The sequence below is a fragment of the Limulus polyphemus genome, unplaced genomic scaffold (assembly GCF_000517525.1).
Source record: "Limulus polyphemus unplaced genomic scaffold, Limulus_polyphemus-2.1.2 Scaffold403, whole genome shotgun sequence".
Taxonomy (NCBI): domain Eukaryota; kingdom Metazoa; phylum Arthropoda; class Merostomata; order Xiphosura; family Limulidae; genus Limulus; species Limulus polyphemus.
The window spans coordinates 490,616-506,315 of NW_013666013.1; the positions used below are offsets into that span (position 1 = coordinate 490,616).

General features: G+C 30.2%; 1 protein-coding gene across 2 annotated transcripts in view; it reads right to left on the bottom strand.

Moving 5' to 3' along the window:
* Positions 1-14,218, bottom strand: part of LOC106458002 (protein FAM214A-like) — a 25,667-nt gene extending 11,449 nt beyond the window's left edge. The window contains exons 1-7 of one of the 2 annotated variants that reach the window (XM_022384123.1): positions 14,035-14,215; positions 13,725-13,826; positions 8,666-8,844; positions 5,793-5,989; positions 3,801-3,926; positions 1,833-3,357; positions 1,059-1,187 (exon numbers count right to left, since the gene is read on the bottom strand). In XM_022384123.1, coding sequence (XP_022239831.1) covers positions 1,059-1,187; positions 1,833-3,357; positions 3,801-3,926; positions 5,793-5,989; positions 8,666-8,842 — 2,154 coding nt within the window. In that variant the 5' untranslated portion in view covers positions 8,843-8,844; positions 13,725-13,826; positions 14,035-14,215. Of the gene's footprint in view, positions 1-1,058; positions 1,188-1,832; positions 3,358-3,800; positions 3,927-5,792; positions 5,990-8,665; positions 8,845-13,724; positions 13,827-14,034 lie in introns of both variants that reach the window. The other variant, XM_013917450.2, reaches the window with a different exon arrangement.
* Positions 14,219-15,700: the final 1,482 nt, after the last annotated feature.

The window sequence follows — 15,700 nt, forward strand, 5'->3', positions numbered from 1 at the left end:
CCTTTTTAAAGTGCTTGGGTTATAGGGTTTTTATCATTTTATATAAGAAAATTAAGATATGTAAAGTACTGTTATTTCATAGGGCATAGCACTGAAAAATGGACTCAGTGATAATGAAGCGAGAATACCTATGTATGTTATTTTTCTTCACATGTGACAGCAATGAAAAGACATACTGACGGATGAGCAAAGGAAAATTGGCATATGAATACAAGTTCATGCCTATGTGGCTATAGTCCAAAAACTGTTTCAAGAAGAAAGACTTCATTGCCTGCCACAACATCGAAAAAAAACTCTATACTCAGTACATAGGTCCTTCAAATAACCTTTATAGACCAAATATGCAATATACAAACATGCAAAAGTAGTGTTGGAAAAATTCATAGGGTGCATTCCAAAAGAGTACAACTAAAATGAGAACATAATTACCATAAAGAAACAGGAGCCTAAGCATTCTTCTTCAAGATACATGTACAAGAAGCTGACAAGAAAGTAGCCACAAGGATATAAAGCCAGGTTTTCAAAATGATGAATATAACAACACTGTTCTGTAATAGTGATTATCAAGAGTCAGCGCAAACATTTTTTGAAATGTTGCAAGGCTTAAAAAAACAAAACAGTTGCCAAATTTCTTAGTTTGTCTAACAAGCATTTTCTCAATTTGTTCAAAATATGAAATATAAAATAAAATAATAATAAAAGGGACATGACAGACAAACAAAGAAATATATATAGAAAAAAAAGATTGAAAGGTCTTGCACTCAAAAGGATCTGATAAAATAAATAAACAAAAATAGTAAAGGACCATTCCAATTGTATGAAAAAAAGGAAGCTACCCTTAATAAAGGAATGAGGACTTGTTCACCCTCTCAATAGAACATAAACTACTCACATTTCACGTGGTTTTGAAGTTAGTAGTTGCATTGGATGGGTATATGTGTACAGACAGATATATTATGAACAATGAGCTAATTAAACAGATAATTTTAAAAACATACTAAGTCAAGTCATTCATTTTATTCCACTCAATGACTAGTCAAAAAATATTGATAACTTACAGGACTTGAAGTAAGAGGCAATCCACTAGATTTGTAAAATACTAAACTAGTTGCACTATCCAGTGATCGTCTAAACTTAGCTTTTGCTTCTGCAGATGGTACGTTATTACCCTTACATTTTCTTGTCTCCTGTAATACCACATCATTAAATGTACATAAATACCAAAAAATAATGTTGCAAAAGAAAGCTAAGTAAGTAAACATTTGATAGAATTTTGTATCAAATGAACACACTGTCAAAACAAGTCATTCAATACAAATGCATGAAACAATAGTTTTAAATGAACCTAACACCCAAAGTGAGTTGAATATTAGAGAATAAATAGAAATTTTGATTTCTTATGTGTAAAGTTCATACTACCCTTAAACATTTAGTTAAACCTTTTCTCTGTAAAGCTATCTGCTTGACATGTTATGTTTTTATTCACGATAGCAGTGTAAGACTACCAAAACATGTAGTCTTTTAATGTTGGATGTTAGCCAAATAACATTTTTATTGTGCATTGTAAACATTGTCCTTACTTTTAACTTTAATCTTTTTGCACAAGTTGTCCTGATTGAATTCTCATATCTAAACTATATTTCATTGCTATACAATTAAATGGTATATGTTAGAGATGTGAAAAGAAAGTCAAGTGATATCAACATACTCTTAACCAATATTTTTGTACTTGTAACTTCACAGATGTAAATATACATACATTTTATGCATACACACATGAACTTTTAATATTGAAATTCTAAATTTAATGCAGTTAATAAAACTATCCATACCTTCTGATTGTCAGGTAAAGAAGAGCTATTTTGGGCTTCTGAGAAAAAATGCTTCAAAAAATGGTTACTTTTTGCTATAGTAGCTTTAATTCGAAGTTGGCTCAAACCTTCACTCCAAGTTTTACTATACGTAAGTTTCTGGTTCATTTTTGTGTCTTTCTGATCATCATCCTCTTTGTGCTCTTTTGTACTGAGAGAGGTAGTATTTTCATCATTTTCTATGCCATTTTCATCTTTTAATAATACAAGATCATCAGACATTTCAGAAGAATCTTGTACGAATTCACTGGAAGAATCTGGCTCAAGACTTTCACAGTCATGCTGAAAATAAAACATAGATTGTGATCCTATCTCTGGATGACATGCTTCCTCCTCGGATTCTTTTCCTACCTCTAAGACTTTTATTGTATCACATGCCTGTTGTATTTCATCACTCGTTAAAGAAGTATCACAGGTTTGTAGCACAGAAGTCAGTTTTTCAAAAGAGTTAGACAACTCTTTGTGGGTCAAAGGTTCAAAATGTAGAGTAGATGAGGAAGAATCACCATTCATGTAAATCTGGTTAGGATCTTTTGCTAGCTTGTTTTCAGTTGATGAAATAATGGGATTATCACAAACATTATTTCTAACAGATGAGCATTTTAAAGACTGTAGATGAATATTTTTATTTGGTATGGGAGAGTGTAAGTTTTCTTTCTGTGTGTAAGCAGTTGGGTATAAATCTTGTTTTTTAGGGACGTGGTTACAGTGTGAAAATTGTTGATGCAATCTTTCTAAAACAAACTGCATTTCTACACTTGGGAAAGAGGATGCAATTGCTGTATTACAAAAATAGGAGCTTGACTCATTTGCTTTGCCTTTATGTAATAAATTGTTTTCTTTCTTTGTTACCAATTCTGGTTCTTTCAACTCTGAAGCAATTCCTTTATATCTGATAGGTGATAAGCTAGTAGCTACCCCTCCAAATTCCTTTTTCAAGAAACGTTCCACAACTGGACGGCGCTGATGCCTTCCATATGCGTCAGACTTCTGTCTGACATTTTCTTTTCTACAAGAAGTAGCACCTAACATAAGTCGTTCAGGAGCTTCAAGGCTTGGACTCCCGCTGCGAGATGGAGACTGATATCTCTTGGGATACATCTGTAAGGACTGTGGTGGATCAAGAAGACTGTCTCCTATCATAGAATCAGCAGGACTTGATGTACGTGATGGCTTTTTCTCTGACAGCTGAAGAACTTTCTCTCTATGGTGTCTATCAATTCTTGATCTACAATTATCACCAATGAATTCTTTGTAATTTTTTGAAAGCATTTCATCTTCAACTTTCATGTTTTTAAAATCTTTTGTAATTTCATGTTCTTTTCTGTCATGAATACTGCATACTAAAGTAGCATGAACATAACGAGGTAAAGTTCGCACAGTCACCTTCATGGCATTGTTCTTCCCAACATTGGCCAAAGGAAAAACATGCATTTCAGGTGGTCTGGAGAATTTGTTTGAAAATGCTTCTCCTGGAACACAGATCCTGAAAATAAAACAATGCTTATGAAAATAATGATCTTTAGTAAATTAAAAGTTCATGCACACGTATAAACTTCCTATATAAGAGTTAATATAAAATATATTTAAAATACATTTACAAACAGCAGCATTACAGTTACTCAACCTATTATGTGAAGCTCTACTATTTATTAGTAACTCAACACAAAAAGTTTCTGACTGAAGTCAATGGTATCTCAAAGCTTTGAACTAAAAGTTTACATTTTTTTTTAACAAAAACATTAGAAGAATGATAGTAGTTAAATTTGAATTAAAAATGATTAAAAAAATAAATATTACTGAAATTTCAACATTAATTTTACAGGTAAAATGCCAATCAACAGAATAAAATCAATAGTATATGACTTTAAATTTCTAATTTCATTCTGCTACAGAATCTAATCGCTTAAAAACAATTTTTTTACTCACCTGTACTGTATGTTTTTTGGAGATTTCCCTCCTGAGAGACTAAGCCAGGCACTTAGTTGTGAGAAGTGCAAAAATGAGCGTAATGCAAGAATCAATCCACGAGGAGTTGTATTTGCATTTGGTACTCTGTAATGATAAAAAAAAGTATCCCAAAAACTTACTTTTACACTGTTTCACCTAAACTAATCCAAATCACATAAAATCATGTTCATTGTACATTCTTCATCACAATGATTATAATACAAAGTATACAATTTTAAATCTACATTAACCAGTTGATGTTTCATGTCAAAGTTAACTTGTTACATGTACAACCATTATCTCAACAATTAACCTTATTTTTGACCTAAAGAAGCATAATTTCATAAATTATTTTTCAACAATTAAATTTCAGATCACAAGTTAATGAAGAACTCCTAACGAGACATTTTTTGTCATACAAGAAAAAACTTTATTTGCAAAACTTTAATATACTCTCACTATGATTGTTAGTATATTACATGATACATATATAAAAGCAAGTAAAATTATATTTAGAAAAGATTTTACCAAAGAACATTACATTTCCTAATCTAGATCTATAATATCTAGAGTGTATTTAGATTCAAAAGTTAAACCAGGCCTAATCTAAGCTTTATGCAAAACAAACAGTCTGGAACAGATTTATGTGTGCACTTTATAGATATGTTTATTCTAACCTTTACTAGTGTCAATTCAAGCATTAGAATGCACATGCTGTTTAGGTCCATGCATGTACGTTCATTTAACTACACATCATTTATTATGTTAAAAAGATATTAATTTACAATGACATTCATTTAAATAAATTCATTGAATATATTTATATTTCAGCTAATCAAGGAATGAATGATTGCATCAGCACTTATCATACAACAGATTGCTGTTTCTCTGATCAGCAGTAGAATTTAGTAATTGCTCTAAGCAGTATATTTCTATGCCAACACAATGACACCGTGAATTGTAATAAATATTCACGCATATTCCAGAATTTTTCATTTTCAGGAAAATTTCTATTATTCCAAGACTTTTCCAGCACGGAGAATAGGATTTTAAAATTCCATACTTTTTCAAAACTTTCTAGATTTTGTACAAACAGGAAAACTAGGCAGAAAATGTTTGGAGCTAAAGAAAAAAGCAGTAAACTGATAAACTACCTCCTGATGGCAAAAAGATGATGGATAAACATTCGGTATATCCACCATCACTATCATCCAATGGTTGTGATGAAAAATTTTCATAACACCCTCATGTTTTCCATTTAAAAATGAGATTTCTCCAGGAAAAGATGGATAAATAAATGTCCAATTTCACTTTTCTTTAGAGTCACAAAAAGATAGGATACCCTGGGACTGACCTTGTAATCATTTTGTGCTTATTATAGTTTTCATGTTGTAAGTTTTAAATTAGTAAGCGAATGTTAACAAAATTTGGCAGATTACCATATCAAATAATATAAAACTGACAAAGTGACCTGTCTTGGCTGTGTTTTAGTAGACTAGTATTTTGTAAAATACAGTCACATTTTAATTATTATAAATTATATATGTATATAGATTTCTATTTAAGAGAGAGGCGGGGTGCCACTGTTTTTGATTTATTACATGAGCAATATCTTAGCAAATTGAAAAGATAAAAGGCTCTTATTTTATATTCTAGCTAGTCAATATCTGTAATTTTACTTTCAAATTTGTATGAAACTATAGACTTAGTATTTTGACAACACAAGCATCTAATTTGAAACAGTACTGCATTCAACATACCATGTTTAACTGTTTTTTTAATATTTGCTTTTAAATTAAGAAATTGAGTAATATATATAGTACTAAAATTGAATTATAATATACAGTTTGATACCAAAGTTATTGACATAAATTCATGAAATAGTAGTTCAATAAAATTTTGAATGCGAGTCAACAAACGAGATGACATGGCCTTTCGCCCGTGACCCATCCCTAAAGGGTTAAAGCTTACCTTTTTGGTAACATGTGCACATTCCACTGCTCCAATAGACAAGATGGTGTATCTGGATTAGAAGAAGCCTCTACATTTATGCTATCCAAATTTGCAGGTTTACAACAATCTGGATGTAAAATGACCTCAATGGACATTGGAATGCCATTTCTCCACAGAAGCAGCATGTGTTTCAGTAAGACAGCCTGTCGCTGACACTAGTGACAGATCAAAAGCATTACACATAATTGGTTTTTCTTTAGTTAGTCATTTAACAGATTTCCTGAAATTATGGTAATCTATGTCTTAAAAAGGATAATTATTTCTTTGCTGTTTGGAAAAATTCAAGCAACATATGAATATTATTGAAGAATAAAAGATTACATTACAAAGACTATTGGAGATGCTTCTTATCAACACCAAGTATAAATTAAAAAATACATTTCATATTTTTGTTTTGACACTTCCTATCATGTAAAATTTATGTTAATATTTGGTACACAAGATAAACCTTCCTAGTACTTAAGTACTGTGTCAAAAATATATTTATAATTTTCAACAGCAGGTTACAATAGTAACAAGCATGAAATATTTGTAATAATTTGATCAAATCACAAATTTAAAGAAGTGATTCACCAGACAAAATCTAAAGTGCTGAAATGTACAGGTAATACTAGGTTTATAAGTAAGCTATAGAATTGTTAATATGTGTTTTTCTTAGCTAAGCAGCTGGAAAATTTTGCTCAAGAAATACAGTGAAGTTAGGAATATAACTAAGTCATTGATAGATGTATATAACGTGAACTTTCAATACTAATGATCTTCTGAGTCAATTTACAAATCAGTCATTTAGTAATAGCTTAAATCAAGACATCTTCACAGTTGGCTCTTGATGTTCATTTTTAAAGCTAAGACAGCTTTAACTAGTGTCTAGTCAAACAGACGTTTTTATATTGATTCAGCATTTAATCAAGTAAAACTGGCTTCATTAATTATTTTACAAGTTAATTTTTAAACCACATAGTTAACTTACTTTCATCACAAATTCTTATTAATGAGGGCTGCTTTTAAGTCTATACATCTTCATAAGCAAATACTTTATTTTTTTGTTCAGTGCAGTACAGTGTTTTTCATCCAAAATTTCTTTTCACAGTGTATTCTAAGTTTTCAGAGTAGGTTTAACAATTATAAATGGAAAAAAAAGTCTTAACTTTTTTGTAGTCACACATTAAAATATCAACACATTTGAATCTCTGAAAAATGGCACTAAATTTAAAGGATCATGAAGTTTAAATTTTTTTTTTAAATTACAGAAGCAAATATTGAACATCAAAAAACATTAAGATAAATTCAATCTCTATAACTTTACTCATACTTTAGATTTTAGACTGACAAAAAAAATTATATATATCAATGAAATTAACCTTTTTTGTTTAGTTTGTTAGAAAACCAAACACTTCTTGTTTAACTACTAAATCTGAAATGTAAAGCATACATGATAACATAAAATAACAGATTGGGAAAAATCTAATTAAGCCTTACAGAAATAGGTTAATGCAGTAAATTTCTAAACTTTCCCTCATTGCATCATCTGTATTAAGTATTTCTAAAATTTTTTCCCACTATTTCATTTTGTCACTGTTACAACATTAAGATAATTGGTTTATGCATACAAATAAGCATAGAAATATTAGCCTGAGACTATTTTAAGAGAAATTGGTGTCTATATAGTTAAAACAACACCAAATTTACAAAGAAAGCAATAAAGGTTTTCGGGTATTTCATTCTGCATTTTAGTTAATTTGTACTTGTTTCTTTTTCTGAATATTCAATTTGGAGTGAGCTTCCATTGCACACTTCTAACACATGAAGTTCTTCATTAAAACATATAATCTTAGACCAGTATATTGAGCTAGTTACATTATTTACCAGGTTATTTATTTATTTATAACTTAAGTAGGTAGCCTGTTTTGATCAGATGTTATTGATAACATATTTAAATTAATATGAATGACAAATGTCCAAACTATAAGTAATGTCTGCTACATGGCCCACCAAATCTCAATACTTTAATACACGTTTATAAAAACAATATTGCAAGGTAAATTATGAAAATTCAAATTGTTTATGATGATAACATAGAGTTCTGTTTTATGATGCAAACTTTCTATTTACTATTTTTGTAATAAGTTTAGCTAATAGGTGTCTCTATGTGGCAGATAAGTCACAATAGTAGCAAGACCATAAAAACTCTCTTGAATGTAAACAATATTTCTCAAGTAGAAATTAAATGAAATTATTATATGAAAACGTGTTTGTAACGTTATAAAAGAAAAAAAAATTGCCATTAGAGAGTTACTTTCTTCTAAGAAAGAGTTTGGTTGTTTCGTTTGCTACTCTGTTAGTTAACAAAACTCTAAGAAAGAATGCTAATTGAAAGTATGTTTAATCATCCAGACCAAAACTGTAAATGGATGTAGTTACTAATCACAGTGGAGGTATATTTATTTATACAGAGCTGTATACATGAACATGCACAATATAGTTGATATTACTCGCATTCTTATACACTGTCTGCAGGTATACTGAGACATTTATGTAATAACAAACTCATTAAGTCAAATGTTTTGTATGTCTATTTTATAAAATCAAGGATTTAAAGTAAGATCTAACAAATCCAATAAACATAGTACTACTACTACTTATAGACTATGCACATATCTGTAATTCAAAGTGTATTCTTTCTGAAAAAATGTAACATATGTAAAACTTGGACATAAAAAACAAACATCTGTTCTATAAAGTACTTGTATGAAAGTCATAACAAAAATGTCTAAACACATACTGTGAATATGTTCAATGAAAGACCACAAAGTCAAGTAAATAAAACTTACAAATTCTGATGTTAAGTCACACTCATGTCTGTTTTGCCCATGAGGTGGTAAACAGTGCGGACCTTCTCCATATCCTCTTTCTGTCAGTCCTGGTTGTCGACCTTCAACAATCAGTGTTCCCAAAGAAACATATAGATCACATGGATCTAAATCTACTTCTTCTGCACCACCATGCATATCTACATACAAAAAAATAACGATTAGATTTCTCAGTTATCTAACATAATAATATACTCAAAAAATTTCTGATATCTTGATTGAAACTGGTAGCATATAAATGTACTCTACCAGAAAAAAAATTGGATTAGCCATTTATATAAACCTATAATGTTCAAAAGAAATATCCATTAACTCATTCCATCTTAAAGCAGCATTCCAATTTTGAATTTATTTCTAATGCTGCTTTTCATGCTTTTCATTGGGTAAACAAGACAAATCAATTACATTTTCTCATGAGGTGATGACTGTAGTTTGTGGGATTCATTACTTTAGTATTTTTTTCTCCAAATCAGCTCTATATTTCACATTAATTAAAGTAGTTGTATATGTAATTCTATGTTTAGCTTCATTTCCAAAAAAAAAAAAGAACAGCCTCTAAGAAAAACTTCAAATTATACTTTTATTTTCTACCTGTTTTATTTATTTTCTTTTGTTTATCAATTTCAAATGCTTCAGAAATATTTTATTTAGCTCTTGCTTTTCATTTTGCTTTATAATTTGTATTGAACAAACTAATACTCTGAAAAAAGTGAAATTAAAATTGCAGACTGTTCTTGCTCACTATTTAGTGTGTAATAACCTATATTCAATCCTTTTTATCATTACCAAAATTTTAGTAATTCAGTATTTTTCAACTCTATAACTTTACATTCCTTTTAGTTAGGTTGATGTTCAAGTATTTCCTAGAAATTCAGAGATCTTGTAAAGGAGAAGTTTCCTGCTTTCTAGATTCTATTTTACAAAACTGTAGACTTTTATTTTTTCTGTTTAAAGTATTATACAATTTTTAATGTATACATGTATATAATTTTATATGTATGTAGATACACACACACACACCCGTATTACAAAACAGTAAAAAAATTATTTATACATAATCTAGCAAGTGTGTGTATGTGGGTGGGTGGGTGACAACATACATTTATCACTAATTAACAGCTTGTGTATCTAACAGTTTAAACAACTATTTGATAAACAAGTGCTAAAGTACAACATTATTGATTAAGCATTTGTACAAAGTTTACAAGCCATTTCACAAACCTGGATGCAAACTGCTCTTCTGTAGAGCTTAACAGTAGAACTAACAGCTGTACACTCAGATAAAATACATCTTTTTAATGAACACTGTTATCACAGAAATTCACATAAGCATGTGTATAGCTTTTCTAATGTATTTACATGAACATACAGAAACTTGAAAATGTCAATTCTCTTAATCACCAGATAACGATCTGCCAACTGCCATATGCTAACTAATGAACAATATACCATACACCATCAGCCACTGAGGTCAAATAAAGCTTGATTCACTTTGTTAGTGAAGAAAAAATACATATACTGCTAGGGTCAGTTAATAAATACTCTTGACCCCACAATTACAAAGTTTATGGGTCCTTATCCTATTGCTGAGCTGCTCAGATGTCACCAAAAATATTTGTCCATCAGCATACCAACATAAACCTACTACATATAAGCTAACAAGCTGAGAATTGTATACCTAGAATAAAAAAACTGAAGTTTAAGCTTCTATAAAACAAAGAAAAAACAGTAATAACTTCTTTGTATAAGAATTTTCAAAAAATAGAGAACAATGGTTTTGGCAACCAGAGAAACTTTCCACTATCTTCTTGTGTCTTCATCAATCGTATATCTAAAAATAGGTTAACATGTTCAAACAAATTGTTAGAATATATTATATGGTTGTATTTTACATATCAGCCACAACCTAGATAAATTAAAAAATTTTGTGGTCATGCAAAAATGCAGAAAACAAAACAAGGTCTCCAGCATATTTGCAAAATTCATACACACAAATGAAGGTGCAACTTTAGATGAAACCAAAATAACATTTTATTCAAGAAGAACTAAAATCATCATATAGCAAATAGCATATATCTATCAATCTATACTGAAAATTAAACGACTGTTTCTCTCTCTTTTCTCAAAATACAATTACTAAACTAAAAATAGAAATTTTAATAAATGAATTAAAATAATTATTGCCAATAAATACCCTCCGTGATAGCTTTATAGGTTCTAATGCATGAATCTCAACATCTACCTGCAGTGGAAAGCATTCTGTTACAAAACATGCCTTGAGGGGGGGGGGGGTAAAGTAGTGTGAAACTGTGAAATGAATAAAAATTAATATACATATGCTGAATAAATAAATGAAGAATTATATTTCTCATTTTCCAGGTGGGGCACATGTGCACTCTCTTGCCCCCCTGTGGATGCCCATGAACCATGCTGCACTAAATCCAGCATTACCAAAGGACTTGTGTACTTTTTTACACCTGTGATCAGTGGTAAGTAACAGGATATATAAAAAGTTCCTAGTTATTAAAGTGAATTGTCTGAAAAAGCAGAAGGAATATTATTTTGTTGGTTTCCTGTTTACCAGAGATTTAAAATAGAAATAAAGAATTCAGGATCCATCTTATACATCAATATATTTGTTTCTAATGTGATTTGTCATAGGAAAGCAAGTATAAATGATCTTGGTTTCTTAGCTTTATTTTTAAATAGGCAACTATTCATTATTAATTAAGTAAGGATAATCTGATATTGCCTTAGGTATGTTAACAGACAGTGGGGAGGTGCCATAGAATTGGAAAATTGCTAATGTTACTTCTATTTTTAAATAGAGGAAATAACAGTCGCTAAAGCTGGTAATTACAGATAAGTTTGCTTTACTTCTATTGTGAGAAAAATTCTAGAATCTGATAAAAGAAGCTCTGCAAAATCATCTAGTGAAATATATCACAAAAGAAAAGGAAAATCTATAAACAAGTTTACTTTTTTCCATGATGGTACACATTACTTGGATGATAGAAATGGTGTGAACTTGGCACACTTAGATTTTCAAAAAGCTTTTGATAAGGTGCCAATCAAATGATTAACTAAGAAAGTCACACTGGTGGAGGTGGGAAAAGAAAAGCAGCTTGGATTGTGTGATGGTTGTTACTAATGAAGTGCCTCATGATTCATCACTTAGGCTATTTTTTTCTATTTGAATTAATGATACTTAGAGGACTTAATTGGTATAGTTTGCATATGACATTAAACCTTCGAGAATTTCTAGCTATACTGAGAATGTTGAGGTACTACAGAATGGCTTGGATCAATTAGTTAGTTGGACAAATACTTATAAATGAGCTTTAATTATACACAGTAAGTGCAAAATAATGCATATGGGCCATCATAATTTGGGTAACACAATAAATATATATGGGAAACCACTCAATAGCATCACTGAAGAAAATTATTTTGGCATAGTGGTAGTTAAGTCACTCATGCCATTGAGGCAGTATTCTATAGCTTGTAGCAAAGCAAATCAAATTTTAGGATGTATTTAAAGAGATACTGGTTACAAGTCAAGAGGTGATTATTTCTATGCAAATCACTAGTTAGAACTCAAGTGAACTACTGTATATCATTTTGGTCTCAGAAAGAAAGAGCTGGATAAGATGAAGAAATTGATGATTTTTGTGGAAAATGTGGGAATTTTCAAAGGTACACATTTATAACCAAGCACAATCTGAAGCCTAGTCTGGCAAAAAAAAAAAAAGAAGAGAGAGAGACTGCAAGAGTCAAACTTCAAAAACATACACATACCCAAAAATTAAAGAGGAATAAAAGAAAGAATGCTGAAAATAAATTAACATTCCATTCTGGAGAGGATTATACAACTGAAGGCCATTCAAAATAAAATAATTTACAAATATTTCTAAATAAAGGAGACAAAAAGAACCTGTCAAAAACTGGAAATAAGCCTGAAAACAACCCAGTACCCAAGCATGGTAAAAAACAGAAGAAATATTCAAAATGTTAAAAGAATTGAGATGTAAAATGTATCAAAAATTGTAAGTTGTGTCAATCCTATTGCAAGTAAAAGCTGGCAAAAGGGGAACACACGCATACAAAAATGGAATGGATCAGAATTAACTAAGCAAGAGGACAAAATCTAAAAATATTAATTCTCTCAAGTAATGCTGATAACATTTATAGAAGCAGTTTGTAAGAGGAAAGGTACAGCTTGACCAATTTCTTAGTAAAATCGAGTAACAGCTATCCATATTTTAGAAATAATAAAAAAAAAAATGTATACACAAAATATCACAATATATTTCAATATTTTCATATATTCTGGCATTATCAGGCATAGGACAAAACCCATGACCCAAATATAAAGTTTCAACATTATACAATACCTTGTATAAATAATATTTATTTAATATTGAAAGGTATCTTAAAACATTATATTAGAAATTCTTTCCTTGTGCAAGTCAGTTTCAAAATTGGCTTTTGCTTAATAATGTTTACAACATATTCAAAAATTCTTAATAGGGGAGGGAGGGGGCTTTCATACTGCTAAGTATTTGATTTCTAGGCTTTTCACTTTCCAGATACAATTTTTACAAAATTAAAAATGCGAACCACACTCCTCCCTAAAATGGAATAAATCAAACAATACCTTATTGTTCAACACAACCTCAAAAAGTCTATCTCTGAAAAATATTTCACAGCTGAAAATCTTTTCAACTATCATATATATTTTAAAAGAAAAAAGTTTATTTTTGTTTTGGTAGTTGTATAAAGTCAAGTTAGTCTTACAACCCTACTTTAAGCCAAAAGAGCAAGTACAATTAGAACCCCCTCTGTCCATAGAGTAAAATCAATACCTTTAAATAGTCTTTAATGTATAAAAATAATATCTTTAGTTATGGTTGCAGTGATAACACTATTTATAAGGGTATACCTATGTTTAAAAATTATATGCACAAAATTTAATTCATACGTTTTATATTCACTTTTTACTCTTTGCGTTTTACTTAACCTTTTTTGTTCGTTTGATTTCCTGCTTCCAAGCCTGATAGTGATACCGTTTCTACGAAGATCTGTCTCTCTAACTTTGACTGGAAGCGGAACTAGGTTGAGCCTATTAAACCACCTTGGGGTTAATAAAACGACTGATAATATACAAATACTAGAATAAATAGAGTACGTCTCACCAATTTTTCTTTACATCTTGTAAATGCGAGTTAACTTAATCAAAGCTAGTGTCTTTTTGACATTGACAACTGGCCTTGGTAGCTCGTGTTTAGTTTCACTCAAATAAAAATGATATTAAAAAGAAGAAATCTTACCTTCATTAGGTTTCATGCTCAGTTTTATAAGAAATTAACCTCAAATTTTTCATTTAATTACCTAGGCTATATTGCCTTGCAACATATTGGCAAGTTTTTGTTTGACCAATGACAAAAAAAAACATTTTCAATCTAAGCTTCTTCTCGCCTTGCTGACGTACATGCATCCTATACAAACCAGCTGATTTGCGATCGCTGCATTGTATGCTAGACGTGTCACGTGAACAATAATCTCCGCCTTTCTCTTTCAGCCAATCCAACATAGGGTAGTAACTAGACTACAAAACCAGGTGTCATATTCTGTAAGAAATATATCCAGTCATCGTGTTAAACCTAAAAAAATAAATAAATAACTAGAAGAAAAATAATCTAAAAAATATAATTAATAATATAAAACTAGCAATTTTATGGATTGTATAAGTTCACTTAAACATTAATTAGGAAAGTGTTAAACCAAAAAAAATTAATAAATAACTAGAAGAAAAATAATCTAAAAAATATAATTAATAATATAAAACTTGCACTTTTATGGATTGTATAAGTTCACTTTAACATTAATTAGGAAAGTGTATAGGTTTCAAATACAAAATAAATCATTTTCTCAGTTGTAAGAAATGATATATACAACGTTTAGAGCTGGCAAGTTTACTGCGACATCAAGATTGAATAGATTAAATTCCTTTGAAGTATTGCTAAATTCATTTTTCATTCCTACATTATCATCTCGAAAACTTTTCACGTTTCAGCTCAAATTCTTGCAAAATTAAAAATTTCCCCAAACAGTTCCTCTAATATTCATGTGAGCTTCCAGTTGTTAGATATCTTACAAAAAAATGGGATAACTAAATCTTAGTCGAAAGCGTTCGAGTTTTGGGTCTCGTTTGAAAACCATTACAACTTTTGTATGTGATCATGTGTGCTAACTACTTAATCAGAAAATTTTAGTACAACCGTTATTCATATCAGGCATGAAAAGTATGATTTGCTAAAATCATACATATACACACATATATATAGCCTTGTTTTGTTCAATAACGAATCAGACATTTTATTTTTCACTGTGGCTTCGTGGTAAGTCTAAGGGCTTATTACACTCAAAATCGGGTTTCTATAACCGTGATGAATATAGTATTTTGAATTCCGATTTAGAAGTGATGTTGAGATAAAACCCAGTCTATAGTGGCCTTTATCAATAAATAAATCTTGCATTTGATATCTCTCCCATACTTTTCGTGTCAAAATCATTGTGAAAACAAGTATCTTTTTATCGTATTTTATGCATATTTTCTCACTGAGAAAAATTAAAAGATAAATAAGGGGCTATTTTCAAAAGTATCCAAAGACGGTTAATTAGGTCTATTGACGACACCCACTGTCGCTATTGTAGCATTATCGTATGACTCAAAATTTGTATCCTAAACATGGTTTCTCATAGACTATACTTTGTTTATCCAAGAGCAAAGCTACATAACTGACTGTCTGTGCTCTGTCCACTATAGAGAATCAAACTACATATTATTAGCGCTGTAAGTCTGTAAACTTACCCCTGATCAACTGGGGGACGACCATGCCTATGAAGTATAAAATTATATGAGAATATTGTTATGTCTCCGTTTGTTAATTAACTTTCCGTAACTTCGTTCCGACGAAACTTTAGCGACACAAG